The sequence below is a fragment of the Geospiza fortis genome, unplaced genomic scaffold (assembly GCF_000277835.1).
Source record: "Geospiza fortis unplaced genomic scaffold, GeoFor_1.0 scaffold362, whole genome shotgun sequence".
NCBI classification, from domain to species: domain Eukaryota; kingdom Metazoa; phylum Chordata; class Aves; order Passeriformes; family Thraupidae; genus Geospiza; species Geospiza fortis.
Window position 1 is genome coordinate 584,815 of NW_005054464.1, and position 24,704 is coordinate 609,518.

General features: G+C 37.0%; 1 protein-coding gene across 1 annotated transcript in view; it reads right to left on the reverse strand.

Moving 5' to 3' along the window:
• The window catches only part of DDC (dopa decarboxylase), a 52,205-nt gene that overhangs the window by 9,494 nt on the left and 18,007 nt on the right, over positions 1-24,704 (reverse strand). The window contains exons 6-12 of the mRNA XM_005427977.2: positions 21,149-21,292; positions 14,832-14,898; positions 12,599-12,693; positions 10,726-10,793; positions 5,440-5,516; positions 1,705-1,724; positions 860-958 (exon numbers count right to left, since the gene is read on the reverse strand). Of these exons, the coding sequence (XP_005428034.1) occupies positions 860-958; positions 1,705-1,724; positions 5,440-5,516; positions 10,726-10,793; positions 12,599-12,693; positions 14,832-14,898; positions 21,149-21,292 (570 nt within the window). The remainder of the gene's footprint in view (positions 1-859; positions 959-1,704; positions 1,725-5,439; positions 5,517-10,725; positions 10,794-12,598; positions 12,694-14,831; positions 14,899-21,148; positions 21,293-24,704) is intronic.

Sequence of the window (24,704 nt, forward strand, 5' to 3'; positions counted from 1 at the left end):
AATGTAAATACTGACCTGTGGAAATCAGCCTGACAAAAGGCCATGCAACTGATATGAGTCTTCCAAAGCTTTTCTTAGGAATTCTTCTGTTTAGTACCAAAACTGAAAGGAATGTGTGTCTGCAAGGAATTTGGTATGCTAGGCTAGGGCCTTAGCTAATGGATATTTTTGTAAATATTTAGAGCCAAGTCATGGATCTTCCCTCACTAGAGGTTTCCCTGAACTTCATAAAGATGGAAAGGTATGCTTGAATTTGACTATACTGCTACAGAGGAAGTATATATATATAATTTAGATGGGCGCCACATGTGTTTTTCAGTGATTAAAAAACCCTCCTTTTTTCATAAAGAATAAACTTAGTACTTATAACAGTATCAACAGACTGTAAATTTTACGCATTCTTTTTTTAACAAAAATATATTTTAGACAGGAAAAAAAGCAACAGCAGAGGTAGACATGCCAAATAAGTCACTGTATTCCTTAATCATAATCTAAACATCCTATCAATGCATGCATATTAATAAAATAAAGAAGTAATTAATATCCATGTGTAAAACCATCTATGTGCTCTGGTTTAATTTGAGAGGGAACTGTGGTACCATACTGTAGAAGGTCCAGATTCTGAGATGTTTTTTTCCTAAAGATGAGCACAAAATGAATGGCACCTTTGCTCCGGCCATGATACGAAATGGTGACCTTACATGGGGCAAATGAGCAGCACCCTTGTTGAGCTGAGCTGCCCCAAACTGTTTCCTGTGCTTTCTGATGTGTACAGAAATCATGGAGAGCAGCCAGGCAGCCAGCTCACTTTCCCTTGCCATCCCACCAGAGAGTACCAAACAAGGAAATTCCCAGTCACCTTGCGGATGTGCTCCTGCAGCCCCTTGACCCCGTACATCCTCAGCACGAACCAGAGCTTCAGGGAGCGGAACCTCCTGCCCAGGGGGATTTGCCAGTGCTGCAACCCGGAGAGAAAGAAGAGCCCGTGTCAGAGGCCACCACTGCAGTGACACAGCACAAAGTATGCTCTGCCATGGTTTTGAAGTGGCCCACATTGCCACATCCTATGGGCAGGTGCTGGAGGTGGATCAAATAATAGAAGAAATATCTATTCCTGGTTTATTAATCCCTGTTTATTAATGCCATTTAATACTCAAAATTTTCAAATTAAAATTGGCAAAGGACGTTGGAGTCAGAATGGAAGGGTCATGAGGCAAACCAATTTTCTTTGTGCATCCTGAATTCTCCTCAAAGGCTTTAGAAAAACAAGTATCTGAGAAACTCATGTACATTGGCTCGTTCAAAGTTGTGGGGCTAGCATCTACAAAGACAGGCACGTTTTCCACTTCAAAACAACAGCGTTTCCATGGTAAAAGATTAAAATAGAGATGCTTTTAATTTTTTTAAAATTGTGTTATTCACTATGTCAAAGAAAAAAACCACCAAACCCACAACTTTAGAAAATTTATTTGTACTGCCTAAATCTAAAGATATTGCACATGCAAGACAATTTCTGCCTTTAAACATTTTTTTTCAAAAAACAGAAAAAAAACCAAATTTCTATTTGTTAAGAAATTTAGCAAGCTGCATCCTTCTTGTAAAGAAACATAAAGTTTGGAAGTTTATGGTAGTAATGGAAAATAAAGCCCTAAAAATACCAGTACAGACAAGTAATAGTATTAATTACATTGATACTGTACTTACCCGATAATCTGTTACAAGACCTGGAAATTAAAAAAAAAAACATTCACATTGCATCATCATCACAAAGACTTCAATCATTCTAATGTTACTGAAAAAGCTGCATCTTAGCTATCCATTATATCTGCTGCAAACTTCTGCATCATCAGTGTCAACAGGAGCACTAAGTATCTAGCTGGGTACTTGGCAGCATGTTAAATGAAGGTGCTTGCAATAACCTTTGTTCTTTAGCTAGTCAAAATATGCCACTAACAAACAGTTTACAGAAGAAACACTATTTTCCTTTCTGTTATACTGCAGATACTATGGAGATGATAGATCAAATATTATGTTTATTTTCTTCCTATAGGGAAAACAAGCAGTAGATAAAATAACTATTATTAATTTTTGTTTAAACAGTTTGCAGAATCCCCAGGCTCACTTCATAACTCATTCTCTGCTGTGAAATGTCTTTGGCTTTACCCTAGTGAACTGGTAACACTCTAAAATAATCCGCCTTTTTTACTCATGTATATATTTGTTGCTAATTCTTCAAGATATCTAGTAAGTGCCTGGAAAAACTGACTCAGAATTTGACTTGTTCCTGTTTGGAGAATACTATTCTGCAATTTTTTAAGGTTTTTCTTTTGATGGAGTGAAAGCCCCTTACACAGATGGACTAAGCCACAAAGCAGTCCAGGAAGGCAAGCAGAGGGCATTATCAGCTGTCCTTTATGTAAGCACACAGTGTCAGGATTCACCTGCCTTTTCTTTGAATCAAGGAATTCAACTGATTTCACAGTAAAGTAAACTTGAACACAGTCAGTCACTTGCCGGAAGCCAGTAACAGAAATTAAACTGATGTAATATTTAAAGCACTTCTCTAGGAAGCATCTGCTTAGCTTATTCTGCTTTATTTCTCTGCATTGGAGTATAAGATTCATAGGAGAGTATGTACTTGGATTCCTTGGGAAAATGCTAAGTGTTCCTGGAATTGTTAAAATGTTAACTGGAAGGTTGAACTATAGCTTCTGAATTTGACCAGTATATGCCATTTACATAATTTTCAGCCTTTATATTTTCTAGGGGAAAAAAACAAAAAAACTTTTTTCTGTGTTACAAGCTCTCTTGCCAGTGTTCTCTCACTTGCAGCCAAAACAGAGGAAAAAACATGGTCCTTCTTTCCCTGTAACAGAAGGTTCAATTAGGTTCTTTAACCTGTCACTATGTTGGTTTCCAGGTGGTGAAAAAACCCAAATCCACAAAACAACCAACAATCATTAACCTGTTTCTGGTCTTCTGGGAATAAATGCGGTTGTCTCTGCTCGATAACAAGGAAAATTGATAACATTGACATTCTTCTGCATTGTAGCAGCCATTTCTGTTTGATAGCTGCAAGACTGGTAGCAAAGAGAGTAAAGCAACTGGTGACAGATAAATAATCCTACGCTCCTGTAAGGGGCTATGTCTAATGATCCACAACAACGCCTTTCACAAGCTGTGAAGCAGAATGTAATCAATGATTAGTGCTTGATTCCTTGATTACAAGCCTTAGTCTTACATCTGTATTTAACCAGGAGGAATTGCATTGTGGGAGCGTATGTGGTGTTCACAACAGAGTATAAAGCTGCGCTCTTCTAACACTGCCATGAGGATTTGACCTATATCCTGGGTTGCCAGGCAAGATACTATAATCTTTCTGGTGTGGTGATGCAAATCACATAAAATTATAATTAATGACAAAGACTCTCCCCTTGGGGACACATATAATTGCCATATGGTTAATAAGAGCAATTGCTCACGGATAGAGATATTTTTCCGCTCATTTAAATTCTTGAGTGAGAGATTAGTGAATACAGAAATACCACTTCATTTACTTAGTAAACCAGGATAGGAATTCTCAGACCTGAGAATACTGAGAATTCAAGACCCTCCATTTGGCAAGTTGTATTTTCAGGAGTGCTGACATCCCATAAATCACACAGGGGTCAATGGGGACTGCAGCACCTTTGTGTAGCAAATTTGACTGTGTTTATTGAAGGAGTAAGTGTGGGTTGGAAGTTTGCATTTGAAAAGTGTTGTCCAACTCCTTAGAAAATTGATATCACATGGGAATGGAGCATAGAAAAAAAATGGTATTCCTAGACTGCTAGTAATTGGCTAAACTCCTTGAAATCAGTATGTTAGATCACATAACACACTATCCCACTTCTGAAGGCAAGATGAAGGCTAAAAAACTCTTTCTCCAACTGGGTGACAAAGTTTTTAGGTCAACTAGGTGGCTTACTGAAACTACCCGTTTTTAAGAAAGGTTTGGTTTTCTTCAGGTGTTATTTAACCCAGGTAAGACCAAAAGTTCTTGTATCAGCACTATCAGTTGTCCCAAGAACATATTTTCATTTTAGTTAAGACTGGAATTTTTTCACCTGAATATAAATATTTTTAATGTGTATGTTAAGTAAAAGCTAGTGCCTTAAGTGTATTTGGTGTAACTTGTATATTTCATTAGAAAAGGCAAAAAAAAGTATATTTTTTTTTCTTAATAATTTGAGCCTTTAGAGAGTGAACATCAGCTCCAGAATTACTGCATGTTCCTGTTTATTGCACTGTTCTATGTCTGCATTCCTTGGAAATGGAGGAAAGGAATAAAATGCAAGTTTAATGCCAGTTCAGGATTAAGGCACATGAATCCATTTTTCCTAGGGCTTTTTAGTGAATAGTGGAGTTCTGGATGGTATTAATTTAAATGTCAATGAGTTCATAGCCATAACAGGATACACTTTTGAACACAGATCAGCACCAGCAATTCCAGGAAAAGGATGAGGTTGAGTATATGGTAAGACCTTCTACAGATGATTCACTCTCTTCAGAAAGTTATGAGGGAACTTCCACCACATGTTGACTCTGCACTGCTGTGACTCTCTTCACAATTATTCAGTTAATAACCAGATGTGTAAAAATGGGCTTCAGGAGGGCAAATACTGCTCTGCGGTTGCTAGGTATGTGCAAGGACCAGCACTAATCCATTAAGGAGCTTTGTACAGAGCCTGAGATTTTTAAGTTCTTTGTGAGCATTTTGCAAAGAGCTTTCATGAGCATTTTGTACCAAACAGATAGTCTCTTTCCCTCCAGCCAGTGTAAGAGCATGAGTGCTACAGCATAATGTCCCAGAAAGCTATCACTCAAAAGTAGAGCACAGACAGCAAACACAGTTCACCCCTTCTTTGTAGTTTCTGGGAGTGTTTTTTTCCTCACATGTGTTTCTGAAAAATTTGAATCAAGAGCTTGCATGAATAACTAAGAAAAAAAGTCACAGACCTTAGAAACTCTAAAACCAAATCAGATCCTGAAATCATTCTGGAGAAAGATGTGTTGGGAAAGACAGGTTAGGGGACTTGTTACACAACACCCAATAATACGTTTATCTGACAGCCAAAAGATAATGAGAATTTTCTCAACACTCCTGCAATCAATCAGTGGTAAGTCTGCGACTGGGGAAATCCCAATACAAAAGTAGTAATGCATAATGCTTTATGAAATTACTTTCCTTGTACTGCTTTTAACTAACTAAAAATCTCACTAGACATGTATTTGCACTTTAATGAGCTTAGCTCCCTAGAGTGCTCAGAAAATGGAAACAGCCTCCTAAACAACTTGGGTAGTTTAAGAATTGCTGTTTTCATCTTAAGTCCTTTTTCCCCCCATTCCATATCAGAGTGCAAACAAAATAATAATAATCTCATTTAATTATAAAATTACCAGACTCCTGATGGTGATGCTGCAGGTAAAGAGGTTCTAATTTAAAGGCACCTGTTAAATCTGATCTTTTTTTCACCCTGTATAAAAAAAGAAAGAAATCAAATTGAGAAATTTAAGAATAAAGACTTAAGGGATTAAATTTCCACTAGAAGTGAAGTCAAATTGAATGTGTTTAAACTGGCATATTTCCTGAGCACAGCCTGTGCCATTTTCAGTGCTTTTTCACAGCCATATCAGTACTGTACTTACAAGCAGTTAAGTGTAAGGCTCAGCAGGAACGGGCAGCATGACTGCACGACTGCATATTTAAAAACAGACAAGAAACAGACATAGAGGATCTTTTTATGGTGATAGACACTCACACCAGAATGTGAGACTAGCTGAAGCAATGTTAATGTTTGCAGTCAACAGAAGTTGTCTTGAAATTACTGCAGTACAAAGCTGCGTGGGAAGATCTGTTGCTTCCTAAACATCGCGCAGAGCTGTGCTGAGGCTTTGGGGGTGCTGGCCACTCTCTCTCCAGGCTGCTGTGGAATCAGCAAGAGCAGCCACTGGAAGGGACAAGCCCCCAGTTCTGACTCTGGCTCCCCTCTTGTACCACCCTGCCATTAGTTGGGTCCTCTACACAATTCCTGACAGACATGCTACAGCACACTGTTACACCGAGAAGTGTAACTTACTGCTGCCAGCTAGGGGTGGTGTGACTGGACTGAGGTTCAAAAGCCAGTGTGTCCCTTTTAGAGAGAATAAAAGGTGTTTTGCCAGCAATTAACAACAAGATTTTTCTGGTTCATGGTTTATGCCGAGTAAGACTGACTCACCTCCACAAATGTTGGGGTTTATAGAGGCAGAAGAAGAAACCATAAATCAAAAAGGGAAAGACTGCTATATCATTATATTTTGCCTATAAATATACTACAAAGTAAGCAAAAATTATATCAACATAGGGATAGTCTAAAAGACAAAAGTCCAAACATTTTTTCTATGTTTTAATGGTTTAATGTAGATTGTAAATTTCTAAGTAAATATCTAATTTCCAATATTTTAGTGTGTATGTATAAATGCACAGGCCAGTACATACTCCCACTCTCATTCACATCTAGACTGTGGTCATAAACCTTCTTATTCAAACAAACAAAAAGCCTTCATCTCTCTAATGGTCAGGGAAGTACCAAGGTCAACAGCTAAGTATTTGCCTTCAGGTATGGGAAGTGCATGGCTGAAAATAAGTAAACTTATGCATATGAAAAATAGTGACAGATTTTCAGATAAAATAAAAACTATGAACCTAATTTTGCTAAAAAATGTCCTGTGGACAAAAGGAAGAAAACAATAATTTAAAACAGGTTTAATTAGGATCAATATTTTTAACAGATTTTAGGTTGTTCTACTGTAGTTTATTTGAAGTGTTTGATTATTTTGATATATTTGTGTTTCAGTAGCTCATTCTCCATGCAGCTAATCCTGGTTACAAGCAATGTCTTAAGATGTTTTGTGAGCGCTTCATTTCTTCTCCTGTAAGATGCTGTATTAAACAATGGGAAGGGTAACTATTCTGTAGCAACATCTACCTTAGAACACACAAAAATGACATGGAAGTTTCTGTAGGCAGGGAATGCAGCAAGGGTGCTGCTGCATTGTGCAAGCAGGTCCACACCTCAGGCAAGTCCTAAGGAGGTGCAGACCAGAGTGCTCAGTGCTCAAGGTCTCTGCCATAATGGTGGGCCCCCACCTTGGAGCCAAACCCAGTGTGTTGAGTGAGGCAGCCCCTGAGAAGTCTGATGCTGCCACTCAGATGGAACTGGTAAGGAAGGAGGTGTCAGAACAGCTGGTAGCTTGCAATGGATACCCAGATACTTCTCCTGGAGAAAAGGCTGGTACCTGCACAAGGTGTGCACAGGTGGATGACCTGTTGTCAGATGGCTGCATTACAAGACACAGATAACAGGCTGTGTGGTAGTGGAGGGACTTAAACAGAAGTAGATAGGCGGCTCCAGAACCATACACCTCCAAGGGGGATGCACTGAGCTTGAGACACCTTGGACCCTGGTGATCAAAAAAAAGCAGGGCTCCAACCAACCTCCACCCTCCAACATTCAGAGCAAAATCAGGTATGATTCTTTAGAGGTTTTAGATGTCTGTGAGCAAGGCAACAAGGAGAGCCTATATCAGGAGCCATGTGGTGGTTACTGTAAAAAGAAAAGTTGAGTGACTGTATTGGGTGGCTCTCTGTTAAAGGGGCTCTGAGGCAGAGCCTGAAAGATGTTCATTGACTACCTCTCAAGAGGAAAATCACAGGACTAGACGATCTCCAGAAGTCCCTTCCAATCCTAATGAATCTGTGATCCTGTGAATATGTATTTCACAAATTATGCTGGTAAACTAGAATTTTTTTAAGGCTGAGGTTATGCTAATAGACCAAGACCTAGCCTAAGTATCACAAATTCACATATTAAGTATTCATAATACAAAATGCACAACAAAACTCCTGGTGAAATAAGTAATGAAAATCTGTGAGAAGTGACTTACTTGAATTGCACATCTGCAGCTTTTAACTGTCTCACTCTATTTTGTGCATTTAAAATGAGAAATACAAAGGTGACCTCATATAATGAACCAGCAGGAAAATTTCACTTCAGTTTGTGTTCAAGTAGATTGTTCAAGTATGTTCAACTGGAGTTGGGAAGTGAAATGCAATTTAATTTCCAGCATTCTGCAAGACCAGGCTGGGTGGGGCTTTGAGCAACTTGGGCTAGTGGAAGGTGTCCCTGCCCATGACAGTGAGGTTGGAAGTAGATGATCTTTAAGTTCCCTTTCAACCCAAACTATTCTGTGTTCTATGATCTACAGATAAGTATTTCCTGTAAGCACCTTCTTCCAGTTACAGAAACACCCTTCCCAATCAAAAGTTAACACTTAAACCCTGAAAACAGTAATAAAAATACCAAGACTTTGCAAGATTATTATTTTCACTCTCTCTGAATGAAGACACTTAGTCCTATTTTATAGTATTCCAGACCATCATTTAAACAAGTCAGGCAAAACTGACTGTAGGTTCAAGACAAGTCTCTAGAGGACTCTGATATTTGAATATAGAAAATATACCCTTCTTGGACTGGCTTTATTAAATTCTTATTTATAGGAAATTGACTGCTCTTTTCTGTACATCAGGAAGTCTGAGAATATTTTACAAAAGGCTTATAATTAAATTGTCTCCAAATCTGAAACTACATCAGTGCCACATATTGCAATGAGTAGTTAGATAATTACATTACAGATCTAATGGGTAGATTATTTTAATCAACTTGCAGAGAAAAGAAATGCAAGTGTTTATTGGGGAAAGTGCTGAGGAGTCTGAGTTGTTGTGAAGTCTGCCCATCAATGGATGGGCAGATTACTTTGGTTCTGAAATGGTGTTCAGTGTTTACTGAACTCCTCTTTCCATACTGCCATAGTATGGTACTTAATACTTTTCATGGATCCTAAGAGAATGTATTCTTCACAGTTACTTTTTCTTATCATCCTTCATCCTTTATTATTACTTTTCACCTTCTCAGGGAGTGCTACAGTTGGTAAGGCAGGTGAATTTTGGATGTGGGTCTTAGAATTAGCTGGACAATGGACTTGGCTTCAAGTCAAAGAGCTTAAGTGTATATTTATTCTGTGTTAAGTGAATAACCCCTATACATAAATGCCTAGCTGACTTGAAGCCCGAGTGGCTATAGTTGTGAAACTTTGAGTAAGGAGATGATGCAAGGTCTCTTCAGAGTCCTTTTACTGCAATCTTCCCACCTATGAAAACAAGTATTTTATGCAATGGCTTATCTAAAAATAAAAAACCCCACAAGAAACAAAATGCAGAAAAAATATTTTCCTAAGTCCAAAGTCTAAGCCTTACTAGGAATAACCTAAAGCCACCTGAGATGGGAACTCACAGTGTGATTGTATATAACTTGTTTTACTTGAAAGCCAGATAAAATGCCTTTAACATAGTTCCACAGGGTTTTCAGGGAAAGCAGAATTAATGAGCAACTAAGTTGTTAGGTACTAGACTGTGGTTCCTCATTGTTCTACATACATTAAAGAAAATGATAGTGTATTGTCTAATTTGCAAGTGGCTATGTTTCTAACAATGTCTTTGAGTGATGAGAAAAAGATGGGAGGAAGTAGCAAAGGAGTTTGTTTCAGTATCTTCCCACTTCCCAACATACAGAGACACAGCACGTTATGGGGTGCTGCCACTACTGATGAATTAGGGTCAAAACGTAAGCCATCTACCCTAAGGAAAAGAAAAAAACCCCAATGTGTGGGAAGATTCAAAATGCCTACATCAACTGAAATATTAAAGTAAAAACCAAAATATATTACCTGAAAAGTCAACTTTGCCAGGGAAATTAAAAGAGACGAAGGTTAACCAAAAGCAACTGAGTGATCACTGTCTTACATTTATTCCTCTTTTAAATAAGGTGACCTATTTCTGGATGATGTTTGGAGTCTTCTTTTTTTCTCTTTTGCAAATTTTGTTCTATTACAACTGAAATTAATGTTTTCATTTATTTTGATAAATAATCTGCATTTGTTGAATAGCTGCTTTGCTAACAAGTATCATTAATTGTGACGCTGATAATCATTTTGTTTGGGACAAAATTGGATCATCTACGGAATGTTTTTAACAAACCCATGCTATTATTACTGCCATGATACTTTGCTTTGTTTGAAAGTATGTCTATGGGTTTCTATTTCAGCACCATTTAATATCAAAATATCTGGGCTGTCATCTGGGAAAACTGAAAGTCAGTACAAAATTGCATAAATAGGCCTTTTTGAAATCAGCCGCTTTTCATCAGCCAAATCTTCAACATTTTTAGAACGGCTTTTAAAAGAATCAAACCAAAAGAAATGTTATTGAAAAGAAAAGCAAGAAGGAAAAAAAATCCCTGTTTAGCATGCTGTTCATTGCACTGATATGCTTAAAATAAGGTTTTTTATTTATGTTTTAAACAGTCCCAAAATGGAGTAAGTATAAATCTTCAGACTTTTGACTTTTGGGGACTTCTCTCTCTTTTTGGAACATAATACAGAGTTCAGGTCTCTTTCAGAACTTTGTGTTTTTGAAATTTGGATTAGATGAAAGTCTGAATTCTGTAAATAATTTATAAGATTTAAAGCTATGCAATTCTCCTCATTTCAGTCGAAAAATATAAAGAAATGTCTACTCCTAGAAAGGAAGACTAATAAAAACTCATTTTTGTTTCTTGTAATGTTTCCTTTTACTGAAATACTTACCACATTGCAGAGCAGTCAAAATTCACTAGGAGCCATTTGTGAGGATTAAAGTTAAATGAGTCTGCAAACTGAGAATGGATAAATAAAAACAGAATTACAAAAGAGAAAAGATGTTCTAATGATATGACTTTGTCAAATTGTCTGTATAACTATACATCAATTCCCGAATCAGGTCTTTATAACGTTCATATTGATGTCACCTTATTTAGTAACTGTTGGAGTTAAATCTTGATTTATTTTGGGAGTGGAATTCACATTAGGTATGGAGTTAGGCTAGTGGTATTATCAACATTTTGAGCATTTGTTTACAATTATACTTTCTTGCTACATATGTTATGGAAAAGTGTATATCTTATTGTGATCTTAAATAAATAAATACATTTGCATACTCAGAAACATTCACTGGGGTTCATATCACATTTTCCAATAACAAATCCCTATGCTTTCTACTTCCAAGAATATGAAATTAATACACATAAAATTCATATATAGCAAGAAACTATATATGTAATTCAGAATCTGCACATCATATTCCTTCAAAAAATTACATCTGACTAGGAAATTGGTTTTTTTTCCTTTTGACAGGGTCTTTTCTTTCACTAGAAATTATTGTTTCATCTAAATCAAAAGAAAAACCACCAAAAAGTAAGCACTTGCAATAAATACATATTTATACACCATGTGCCAGGCCTGGTTTACTTGACATGTTTAGGTGGGGCATCAGAAGAAACCCAGGTGGGTAAAGATTTCGGAAAGGTTTTATCCATGTTTTCTGTTTTAAGAAAGGCAGAAGTCACCGGCCTTAAAAAGCTGGGGATGGGGACCTGGCAGCACCAAGGTCTGACTATTCCATATTGCAGTTTTCCGTTCTCATTTGCTTCTCATACCCTTCCCTATCACCTGTAAACAATTAACAAATGCTCTAATAAGAGAAGATGATCTGCCTGTCTCTCTGTCCATCTATCTATCCATCTATCTAGCTATCACCCGGTACTATGTAAAGTAAGAAACTTATTCATGGTTGTCAAATATTTACTCTTATGACAAATGCTGGCCCAGACAAGGGATGCTGTTTCATTTCCTTCAGGAACCAATAACAATAATTTAAAAAATATTCCTGCACAGGAAATTACAACAAGCTTCATTTGCTGATAAAAAAGAGACAAAAAGAAATGCTTCATTTGTGAGGGGGTTTTCCCTCCTTTTCTTCATTACTCACTGCCTATCAGTGCTGTGTTTAACTTCTGGCTTTACCAAACAGTAATATTTTCTCCACTGGCATGGAAGACAAGGACTTATCTGACTGAGGGGAGCAGCAGGAAATTGAAGTACTCTTATCTAAGCAACTGAATGCCAAGTAGCTCAGCAAGGCAGCGGAAAAGGAACAGCAGTGCTGTTAGGGGAATATTTCATTTAGGTCTCTTGGTTATTAAACCCTGTCTGTTTGAGATACAGCCACTGGCTCTATACTATATGAATTTCAGGATGTAAAAAGAAAACCAGACATAATGAGCTCATTAATTTGTCAAAATATTTTTTTCCTCATTTTTTGTGTAATGTAGGATGTTACAAGTATGTCTTTAGCGATATTTGGGGAAAAGTTCCTCTTTTTTTATTTGTTGATTCAGTATTACTTGTTATTCTGAATGACAAACTTCTTATAGAGGGGTACTCACATAGTCTCAGTACAAACCATTAAAAATTTACAAATTTAAGTAATGTAATCAAATGTACAGGGATTTGTAATACAAACTGAGGTGCAGCTTACTCAGAGATTCTGGAAGAGCCATTAATCTTGGCTGCATAAAAAACATATAAATTCTATAAAAGAGCAAGGCTTCAGCAGGCTGCTAGAGAAAAAACACTCATTCACCTCCACTCCATTTAAAAGATGCCTGAATTCGGGGCAGATGAAAGCACTTCCCGCATAGGCTGCATCAATATGCATCCAGATATTTTCCTTATTACCTAAAAAAATAATTGAAGGAAATAAATTAAACAGCTGATTAAAAAGCCCAATTATTTTGCATGAAACCAGCTGCCTGAGAGATTTCTCTTTGATGTTATTATTTTCCCCATTTAAAATTAAATTAAGAGATTAAATGTTTCCACCATCTGTGTTTTCATTAATATATAAATTGTATATATAACGTATTATTTTTCCTTCCCAGTTCTACTGGAAAAAAGTTATAGAATCATAGAATATCCCATATTGGAAAGGACCCATAAAGATCATCATCTCTAGGTTTATCTTATTAAAATTAAGCGACATAAATTGTTTTGTGGTTTTAATTTAAGAACCATTATAAAATACACTTTCAAAAAATGTATATAGAGATTTAGCTATCACTTCTATGCTAATAAAACTGCTTTAGCAGGAGGAGATAGAATATTAGCTGTGCTCCCCTCTTTTAACTCATGATTCACAAACACATTTCTAAACAGTATTTTGTACATATTGATAAATGTGCATGCACATGCTTTTGAACTATGTGCAGCAAACTACTCATTTCAAGGATGGAGCCACTTATGCAAAAGCAAGCACTGAAATGCTGAGAAAGTGCTACTTTTGATTAGTCACTGAATGGTTTCTGCAGAAATATTTTGGCATATGAGCAGCTCATGTATACTCAAGTATTCACAGTCTACTAGACAACACTTTTTAACGCACTCAGTAACAATATTAAGTATTCACACTCTACTAGAGAACACTTTTTAACGCACTCAGTAACAATTATGGTCTATCAGTTAAAGGCTGAAGCCCAATTACACTGGCCACCAAATAATTCTGATGGTTATTTCCACATACAGAGGTAAATTCACTGAGATCTGCAGTTGGGCACCAAGTTCATGCTGAAATTTGCATTCTTGTGAACTAAATTTTCTTTTTGCATGAATGTCTGGGAAAGTCGATAAAATATTATTCACAACATCCACAACTTAGGTTTATTTTAAAGCATGTTGAAAGTTTAACTGATTATCTATTTTTAAATACACCTGGATTGAGACACTGCCTTCATATCACAGGACTGCTGCTCATGTATGCTAAGGATGAGATTAAGCAGAAGAGTTAGCATGAGATTTCTGACTTCGCTGGTATGCCATCCTTCTGCTGGGCTCTGCTACACAAGCAGGGAATCACTGAAGTGAAACACATGATTATTGCTACACCTGAACATATTGGTGTCACTATTTTAGTAGGTCTTTAGGAATAACACAAACAGCAAAATAATCTGTAGCTGCTAAGCAAACTACTAGGAACCTGTTTAAAAAGAAGGACTGGGAGAAACCGAGTCACTGGGGCTTGTGCTGAAAGGCAGCAAACCTCACAGAGCAAATGACCACCACACAAGTCCCTGAATAAGTTAACAGGACATCAAATCAAGCTGTGTTTCTATGAAGTTGCTTCCAGTGGCTTACAGCTATGGATTTCCAATTCTCCTTTGAAGAGATATGGTGTGCTTTGGTACCATTTTCACCAGCCAGCAAACATGGGATTTGACCAAGCCCTGCTACAGATCAAAGCTTGAAACAACAAACCATAACACAGAAAGAAATATTTATGAAGAGTCCATGACTTGATCACTGTACTACACACACTGGAATTTGTCCTATTTTCTTGGAAGAGGAAGGAAATTGGGAAGGGGAGAGCAAGGATTAAGAATAGATGGGAACTTCTGGTGCATATTTTCCTACCTTTTATAGTTATTAGAACCAGGCAGAAACAAAACACTTGGTGCAGAGCAGAATTAAGAGTTCAGCTTTCCCTCATATTCAGCATTGTTCTAGATGCCCTTGCAGGGCAGAAGGGTTTGAAGAAGTATGTTACAAACTGAGGCCCTTACAGTAATTCTTAACTGACAGTATTCCAAAATATGTCCCCCCTAGCAAAGAAACCCTTAAGGCAATGCCCTCTAACTCTTTTAACAGCTTGAGAATGCACACCTACTGCTTCACCTAATATTAGAAATAAAACTGTAACTGAGGGTCTCATCTATAAGTAGCTTTATTGTATTTGGACACTGACACTGCATAATGTCCTGGAAATGATTCAGCATGGCTTAAACTGGTATGTGAAATTTTAGAAAGAAGCAGCAAAGACTTACAAATAGGACCCAGTTCTAATAGTTTGTCAAAGGAGCAGCAAGGGGTGGTTCCAAGTGTTGCACAGAACTGCAGAGCCAAAAAAAAAAAAAAAGGGTTACAGCATAGAAAATTTCCAAAGGAGAAAAACAGTCTGCAAAGGCAACAATAAACAAAAATAATAGACATTACAGAACAAAAAAAATTATGTTAGTCGTTAGTGGAACCTAAGTAGTCCCTTAGTGGAACTTTTAAGACTGCGGGTGGGTTTTTTTCAAAGCTCCTATAACAGTCCATTGAAGCAGATGCATAAAATAAAATGTTTACATAAAATTGAGTGATAAGTACTGTAATATAGGCACAGTGTTGTGCTAATGCTATATTTTATGTATTTTCTGTAAGTTCCACATGCTTATTGTGTGGCTCAATACTACCTTAACATACGCAAATCCCATCAAAATGATTTGCAGTTAATGGTACATAAGCAAGTTCTGAACTTGAGCAATTTAAAGGTGCTGGAATTATTGTTGACAGAATAGATTGACAAATGTTGCTGTCTTGATCAGAGCCACAGCTCTGCAAGAGAGATTTGTAACCAGTTTATGCTCAAGAGATCTGCAACCTGGAACCTGTTCACTAGCAGCATATGTTCACTACTTGGCTTGCAAGACTTTTTCACAGAGAAACTTCTTCTCCCAGATTCATCCAAAAACACTAGAACAGTTTTTCCTTCGTTCTGTTAATGTCTCATTTAATGTATCTTTCTGTGTGACTAGTGGGCCAAAGGCAGAGGCAACATAAATGCTGAAGTTTCACAGTAGAAAGAGAATATAACTAGATGAAAATGAGCTATTGTAATTTATTGGGAATATGCAGGTAGAATTTTAATCAAAAACCCCCAACTACCAAGGGCATATAAACTGACATTATTTTTCATTGCTACACTTATGTTTTAAACACCCTGTCTCATTTCTGAAAGCACTAATAAAGGCTGAATATGGTTTTTGTCGTTTACTAGATTTTTTACATAATAAAAGACACTTTACAGTTTAAGTATACAAATAAAGTATACTGTGGTATAGTCAGAGTATTGAAATAAAAAAGAGTTAGATAATTTATCCAAGGTCACACATAAACTACAGTACAGCTAGGACATGATTATAAAAATGCCAAACACAGAATTATGCTTTTTTATTTTAGTATTTCTGGTTACCTTTTCTGCCAAGTACACTGTCAAGCAACATATTTTGTTCCTACAGTTTTTCCCTATATATCTGGAACTGTGTGTATGTGTCCCATAGCAAATTCATGATGAGACCAACAAGAAGAGAAAGGAAAACCTAAATTATACTTGTCCATTCAGTGGACTTTTCAAGAAATAAACATTCTGTCCCAGAAAAACTTGAAAAAAGTAATTATTAAAATAAAAAAGGGACAATTCAATATTTTTTCTATACTAAGCTACTAAGAATGGAGTTTGGAACAAATACAGTTGAGAAGCAATTGTATGTATATAGTTAGTAAAATCATAAGCTAACATATTTTTCCTTCAAGATAATCTCATCTTTATCTATACTGGGCCCGATTCCTGAGACACAGAAGAATAGAAAGCTGAAGTGCCTTGAGGCACATTTAAGAATTCTCTGGAAGACTAATCACCCACTGATAGAGGCTGCTTTGAAAAGATTGCAGGGTATTTTTTTAAATAGCAGGAAAAAATTTGGTCTCAATTTTTCCCAAGAAGGCACATATGTATGGAGTGAAAATATATTTCTCACAATGGAGGATACCATGATGAAAATGCCAGTTTTTTTATATGCATAAGGAATATGCATATATTGGGAAATAATAAAAAGAGTGCACTATAGACTTAATTCTGCTTTTACACATATATTTTGTGGTAATATGGTATGAATTTTCTGACAAGATCAGAGTGAAATCCCCTTGGTTAGTCCAGCAATTAAAATAATGATGGAAATTTCATAACAAAAAGTTACACATTATTGTTATTAGTTTTGTACTGCAGTTAAGGTATTCTCCTAATAAGGATAAGAAATATGGTTTTTTCACTGAGAGATTATATGAGTTCAAACATATGCTTAGTTGTTTAAATAATGGCTTATTCTGTAAAGTATACCTCAATTTCTAAAATAATTTTGTTTTCCTCTCTGCAGGTGTTTAAGCCTCAAAGCTACTTGCTTTAATTCTCAGAAACCACTTAGAGTGACACCATCTGCCCTTGTCAGGACTCTCATTACCCTGCCTCAGTACTACAGAATGAATCTAACTCAATTTGTAGCCTGTGTAACACCAGAAAAATCACATTTGTGCAAAGGGCAGGGACAGACTGCATCACAGAAATGGGACTGATGGCTCAGTATAGCCTGCAGGCCTTTTCCTTTTCAGGTTGTGTACTTCAAATTTGACGCAGCCCTTGGTTGTGAATACAAAGCAGCTAAAATGCTTAACTCAGTCATCTCATGTATTACTTTCCTGAAATGGAGAGCTATGTCAGGAAACATATATGCATCTTTATGATTCCTGAGAGCAATTACTCTCAATCTTTTCAACTGGAAGACCTCCTACAGCTATTGAAAAGATGTGGACACATTTTGCATGGTTCTACCACAAAGCTTTTCCTTTGCAAATAACTAAAATGAGGCAGAACTTTCAATGTTCACATATTGTTTTTATTTTCTCCTATTCAGTTCTTTCCAGCTTGCACTCATGAGAATGTCTGTGCCTGAAGAAAACTGCAACAGTTCTCAAAATCACCATTCAGTATTTTACAGAACAGCAATCATTCACAAACTGTGAGTTAAGAAACTTCAACCTAGACATCTGTACGTGTCTGAAGAATGTTTCTTCAGACAAATGGAAATCTGTGGTCAGGATCTAAGTGTTCTACTGAAAAGATGGCTCATCTGTCAGTCTGATTCTGATTTATTGTTTCTTGAGTCTGGATACAAAAAGCCTGCTTCTTAATATCCTGTGGATCACATTCAGAAGAGTAATTTCATTTAAAATCAGAGAGATTTCATGCTGGGCAGCAGACAATTGTGTTGTAGCAGCTCTATACTGGTTGAGGTCTTTGAAGTATATTGTACCTTGTATATACCAGCTGCAATCTGTCAGTGCTGACTTAGGAAAGACAGCAAAAAGCTCACAGGCCACCTACACACGTTTAGGTGAGCTACGCTTGACTGCAGTGGGCACTCAATCTGAATTTAGGAGTGCTTAACTTAGTGGTCTAAGTTCACTTTTGAGCATCCCAGCCAACATTCTGCCAACACAGAGGCCTGTCTCAAGTTGGGAGCACAGGGCCCAAGTGAGAGAGGCATTTACATACAGGTTTAACCACCAGTGTGTGTTTACAGTTAATGGAATGGACATGACTTCAGCATGTGCTTTAAAGCTCCCCCTTAACTTGGGGCCAGATGAAGGGCTGCACATCATCTGTGCTGGGAAATGACTCCTTAGTAAATTGTGGCAACTTTAGTGCCTCAACACCTGACATGGTTAAGTGCTTTGTTTGTGGAGTCTGCTTGCTTTGCTATATGAAAATATCTCTGTTTCAGTTTCTGCAAAAATATTTTGAAAGAGACGAATTAACACAAGTCTGAACTGAGAAATAAAAGAAATTTAAAAAAAGTAGAGATCAGGGTACCCTGGTGGCAAAAGCTTTTACTTAACAAAATGCTATACATATTACTAGTGCTACAGGACATTGATGGTGGGTAGGAATGCAAAGATTCCTTATAAAGATATATAATGCCTCTCCCCAAAAAAAGGCTGACTGTCAAATCCTATGTATGTGAAAAGCAAACCTTTTATTAACAGATTGCTGTAATGACAGAACCTGTTTCACATCAAGCAAACCTGACCCTGATTCTCCACTCACCTTTACAGGGAAAGCACAGCTATCGAGTTCAGTATAATGATTCTTCATTTATTCGTTAACAATAAGAGGAGGAACATGCCTATAAGGCATTGCAATTTACTTGTGTTTTCTTTTTAATCCCTTACAAAACCTTTTCATGCTTCTAAGAGAGACTGTAGCAGCTTGGATGCAAACAAGACATCTTCATTAGGAATGATGTCGCTGCTGTCACGAGTCTCTTCAGGCAGAATTTCTTCCATCAAACTTGTTGCTTTGATGTTGAATCACTCCCCTTAGTGAAGGATCAGTGAATACAGGGAGACAAGGAATCAAGTGGCTAAGGTGTTTCCTTGGCAATGTGCATATCTTTGTCGCCAGAACAAAATACAACAGCACCAAATTACTCAAGAACAAAAGAAATGGAAAGGCCTTTGAAATCTGCAAGCCAAAACAGGGAGCACTAATACAGTGCATGGACTGCTGCTCAGCATGACAGAGAATTAACACACCTTTTGAGTTAAGAGGCCAGCCATACTGATAATGAGATCTAGTTTAAGCTAAAGCTGGCATATTTTATGTATACAAATAAGTGGAAGACTCGATACAGGCTGTATTAACTCAGGCAGAGCCTCTGCTGTCTTTGAAAGCTGCACAGCTAAACAAACAGAGGAAGAAAAACAGCAGCTAAATCACCCTTTGTAAATGTGTCACTGAATACATAAATTAGATTTTTTTTTCTCTTGTATGCATAGAAAAATTAATAAGGCCTGAATATTTATGAGGGGCAAGTTGCATTTTTTTTCTGCTAATGGACAAAAGCTGAGGAAAAAAGACATTTATAGTTACTGCATGAAGATGTGATATCCTGCTGTACTTGTAATTATTTAAAATTAACAGTGAGATATAGAAACAGGATACTGTGTAAGGTATTATGAGCTGGATAACACATATTTCTCATAACACAGAGAAGTAAACCATGCCTTGTGGCTTGATCTTCACCTCAATAGGTGCGTCTCACAGAAAAAAGTTCTTTTTGGAATCCCTAGAAATGCTTTTTTTTCTCAGTCAGATTCTTGTTATATTATAAAGTAATTGACAGGATGTGCTTGGTCATCCTAAGGACTCACTGAAATTAGCAGCGTTCTGCACATATGAAAACCACTTCTCATTCTAGTCATCCTCATATTACATAAAAACATTCTCTAAAGGTTAATAACAAGAAGAGTAAAAAGATTATATTTTCAAAAGAGCCTGGTGAAATTTAAGCTTCTTTGTCCCATTTGGCACTAATCCACAAGTATAAGCAAGCTTAATCTTCTAATTCTTCTGAAAACAGTTCATAGAAATTTAAGTCACATTATCCCTTTTCAAAATGTTACAACATGAAAGAAAAGAAACAACCATTGTCGGACATGACTTTTCTGTAAAGAAAGTGATTTATTTTTGAATCTCTTAAAAAATCCCATTTCAGAAGTTCTCAGTTTCTAAATTAGTTGTGTGAGGATTTTTTCTTCAGTGGAGGCCACTAAAAACATATTCTCTGTAGCATGCTATACCCCTTAATAAATCTATGTAGCCTGTGGTCCTTATCAAGTTTAGTAGAGCATAATGCTTGGAAATAAGCAAAGAATTTTGTTGGTGGTATACAAAACCACAACAGAAGTTACTTACTTCATAGGAAAAAAACCAAATGGCAAAATCTTGTTTTAACCTAAAGTAATAACATAGTATTCTGAACTGGCAGGAGGAGCAGATCTGATGAATAAGCAATTTTTCTTTTTGATCAGGTACTTATCATGGTAGAACCAAACTTTAGAATTTTATCTAATCTAACAATATTCTGTGTCAAAACTTGGGGGAGTATGAGTTTAAGATACTGAGACATAACTATATTTGCCTTTTCTGCCCTGCTGTGGAAGAAATAGTGACACCTAAAGTTTCCACAGCTGCATTCTCTATAGGTCACTTGCTGGAGATTAATTACTTACTCATAAGTACCTGACTGCATCTGATCTTCATGATATTTGGGATATATTAGGGAGGTTTATTTTTTTTTGCTAAAGTACTATCAAGAGGAAACTATTGTTTCTTGAAGACACTTGAGCTTGAGCTAGCACAATTTAATTTATTGCCTTTAAACTTGTTTTATTTGTAACTGGAAACCTGAAAAATAAAGGTAAACAGTTCAGAATTCAGGAATTAGGACATTAAACTCTGCAGGGCTACATGTAACTACAAAATTGACCCCAAACATCATTTTGTTGAGACGTGCAATCAGCTACTCAAATTATTTTCTCCTTCTGCACAAAAAGGTATGTGAAGAACACTCATTGAACATCTCTTAGTATTCTAGCCCAGCTGCCTACCAGTGCCTCTGTTAGGGATGAGGCCATCTATTCATGTCAAAAGCATCTTATCAGAAACATTAAATCCACTGATTTGTTAAAACCCAGTACTCACAAAGAAAGGTATAAGACCAGCAGCTTTGTCTTCATCCAGAACTTTCTTCAGGGCTGAACCACAAACACTAAATGTGTCATCTGAAGGAACATTTTTAATCTTCACAGCGCCAATTAATGCAGCCCTTTCCACAGATGAATGAGCCTACAAGGAAATGGGCAAGTTTTAAGACCAATACCTTTTACTGGAATGTAAGTTCATTTGAATTTACAAACTACAAAAGTAAGTCCTTTCAAGTAAAGCCATACTTGAGATCCTAGGGCTGTTGATCATATGTAATAGATACATACTTCTCCACTTTCCTATAGGTAGATGGACACATATATATATATATCTACATATACATAAATACACACATACACAAAATAAACTAATAGCAACCCTGACATACCCTTGAGACCATTGTCATGATCACATTAGATAAGAGGTTCCATTAACCTTAACGAGAGCTTTAATTTACGTGGTAGGATTGATGTAGAGCTTCAGGATTTGGGGCTAGATCAATCAAAAGATATGCAGACGATCCTCTTGTCTGATAATGATTCAGGTGCTTGCTAGCATATTTTTATGGTGTATAGCTTTTCTGAACTCTAAAATTATACATGTCACAGTATGGTACAGACAGATATTTTCTTACACAACCATTTTTTCCTGATTACATACTAACTGCATTGTGGTTTGATCATTCATTCACTTTTTAAGGCAAGTAAGGATCATTCCCAATATGTTATTTTATTTAAAATTCACTTCATTTATTTTCTAAAAGAATATTATTTCAGGGGAATTAAAATCACATCTCTGTAAATTAAAAATAGTTATCACTAAGAAATTCTCATAAATTTGTGAAGTACAATAGAATAATAACAGGAATAAAAACTCCCTTAACAATGAGAGGTACATTAACCATAAAATAATCTCCTTTAAAGCATGATTAAAACAAGCAAACAGAAAAGCTATTTTACCTTCTATAATTTCATTAATCATCATTAATTTGAAAGAGAAAAATGCCTCACCTTTTCATATCATGACTATTCTCATTCACAATCTCCTTGTTGATTCTTACCAGTGCCTGACTGCTTATTAATTCTATTTTAATTTAGCATATAATCACAAAAATGGCAATCCAGAATTTTGTTGAACTAGACTAGATGAAGTTTTTGCCTTTCAGCTAAACATATTTCTGGAATGATATGTTTTAAAGACAGATGTACCATTAATTTGTATCTCAGTAGTGCCCCTTTTCAATGTACTTTGGTAACTAATTAGGCACCAACTTGAAAAAATTAGGAAGCCTAGACTTGAAATATAACTTTTTAAGTGGAAAACAAGGTGTGTGGTATAGCAATACCATACTTCATTCAAGTGTACAATGAAAAAAGTATTTTAGAACTTCTTTATACTAGAATTGAAAATAAGCAAACTCCAATAATACACTGAGGTTGTTAGCCATTCAGAATCCCTAAATTGCTTCATCAAGACTCAAAAATTGTAGCAAGATTCTTTTCCAGATGCACTCTGGTATTGTTGGGCTCTACCAGTGAATGGTTTTCCCTTCCACAGAATGGCTTGAACTTTCTTTTGTGGATTATTGCGTATGAGTCACACAGGTCTGTTCTTAATGCAGAAGGAATGGTGAGCTTGGCAACAATCTGCTTGGAAAGGTCAGCAGTATCTTAAGGCAAATCCTTCTGTAAACATAAGATCCTCTGACCTTCAGTAGGCAGGAAGGCCTGTCAGTCCTCATTTCAGGTCAGCCTCTTATATGGGACAAAAAAGTCAAAACAAGTAAAAGGTTTTGTGCATCACTGGGTTGGTCGGAGCTCTGGGACTGGTGGTCTGTGCAATACTGACCTTAGTGTCCCAAACAAACAAAAAGAAAGGATAAATATCCTTTGTGCCTCTTGAAAGCAGTTATCTTTTCTCATATTTTCTTGTCTTGAATCTCCTCACCACGCAAGAGTAATCCCTCTTCCCACTAGCAAAGAGTAAGTGTGGTGTTAACTTCTACAGTGCTCTCTAACATACACTTAGTAGTAAATTAAAGTAAGGCTGAAACCTGGCCATTTTACTCTGCACATCCGATATTACTTTAATATAAACAGTAAGTACTAAGAGAGGGTTTTTTTCTGTCTCGTTGACATGTAGGTAATAAAATGTCACACATAATAAGAGAAACAACACTGCATGGCCCTTCAGTAGGATTACAGTGTCAGAAACAGCAGCAGCAGAACTCACATGAGCAGAATTTGTTTTCATTAACATTAAAAGCCTCTCTTAGTCATGGCCTGCTGAGAATTTAGTGTAACTCAGTCTGCTAAATACCACTCACAGTCAGAAATCAAGGATTATGTTTTCTGTTTCCTTACAAGATTTCTTAGTTTGATTGGCAGATGGATATCTTAAAGGTTTTCTTTTTTAAAAGAAAAAAAGTTTTCACTTCTTCAAGTACTGTGACTGATTTGATTTTATTAATGCATTAGGTTTTTCTGCATACAGGCATCTGTACCCATGCATGCATATAGGGAGAGGATGTCTGCTTGCACATGTGCTTGGAGGAAGAAAATACTGTGTGCACAGATGGACACAGAAGACTGGATGTAACAAAAGGTACCCTAGACTTACTAAACATGACTGAAATTAATATCTTATTTAATTATCCTTATTTACTTCAAACAAGCTCTTTATAAAGGTGTTTAACACTGACATCTGGATATTTATCCTTTATATTATGAAAGCACATATGACATTCCAGTTCACTTACCACAGAATCATTGAATGGCCTGGGTTGGAAGGAATCTTGCAGATCAGCTGGTGCAAATCCCACCGTCATGGGCAGGGACATTTTCTACTAGACCAGGTTGCACAGAACCCCATACATCCTGGCCTTGAACACCTCCAGAGGTAGGACATCAACAGCTTCTATAGACAACCTGTTCCAGTGCCTCCCACCCCCACAGCAAATAATTTCTTTAATATAATCACCCTACTCACAGTTTAAAATCATTCCCCCTTGTCCTATACATGCTCTTGTAAAAAGTCCCTCAATGTCTTTCATACAGACTTTAAGTCATAATTACGTGGCCCCAAAGCCTTCCCTTCTCCAGGCTGAGCAATCCTAATTCTCTCATCCTTTTCCCATAGAAGAGGCACTTCATTCCTCTGATCATCTTGATTCCACCCACTGCACTTGCTCCAACAGGTCCATGTCCCACCTATGCTGGGGCCCCCAGAGCTGACTGCAGCCCTGCAGGTGGGGTCTCACCAGAGCAGAGCAGAGGGACAGAATCCCCTCTCTGGCCCTGCTGCCCACACTGCTTTGGATGCAGCCCAGGACATTTTTGGCTTTCTGGACTGCAAACACACTTTGTGTGCTCATGTCCAGCTTCTCATCCACCAGCACTCCAAAGTCCTTCTGGGCAGGGCTGCTCTCCATCTGTTCATCCCCTAGCCTGTGTTGGTACTGGGGATTGCCCTGATCCAGGTGCTGCACCTTGAACTTGGTCCTGTTAAACCTCATGAGATTCCCATGGAGCAATTTTCAAGTTTGTCCAGGTCC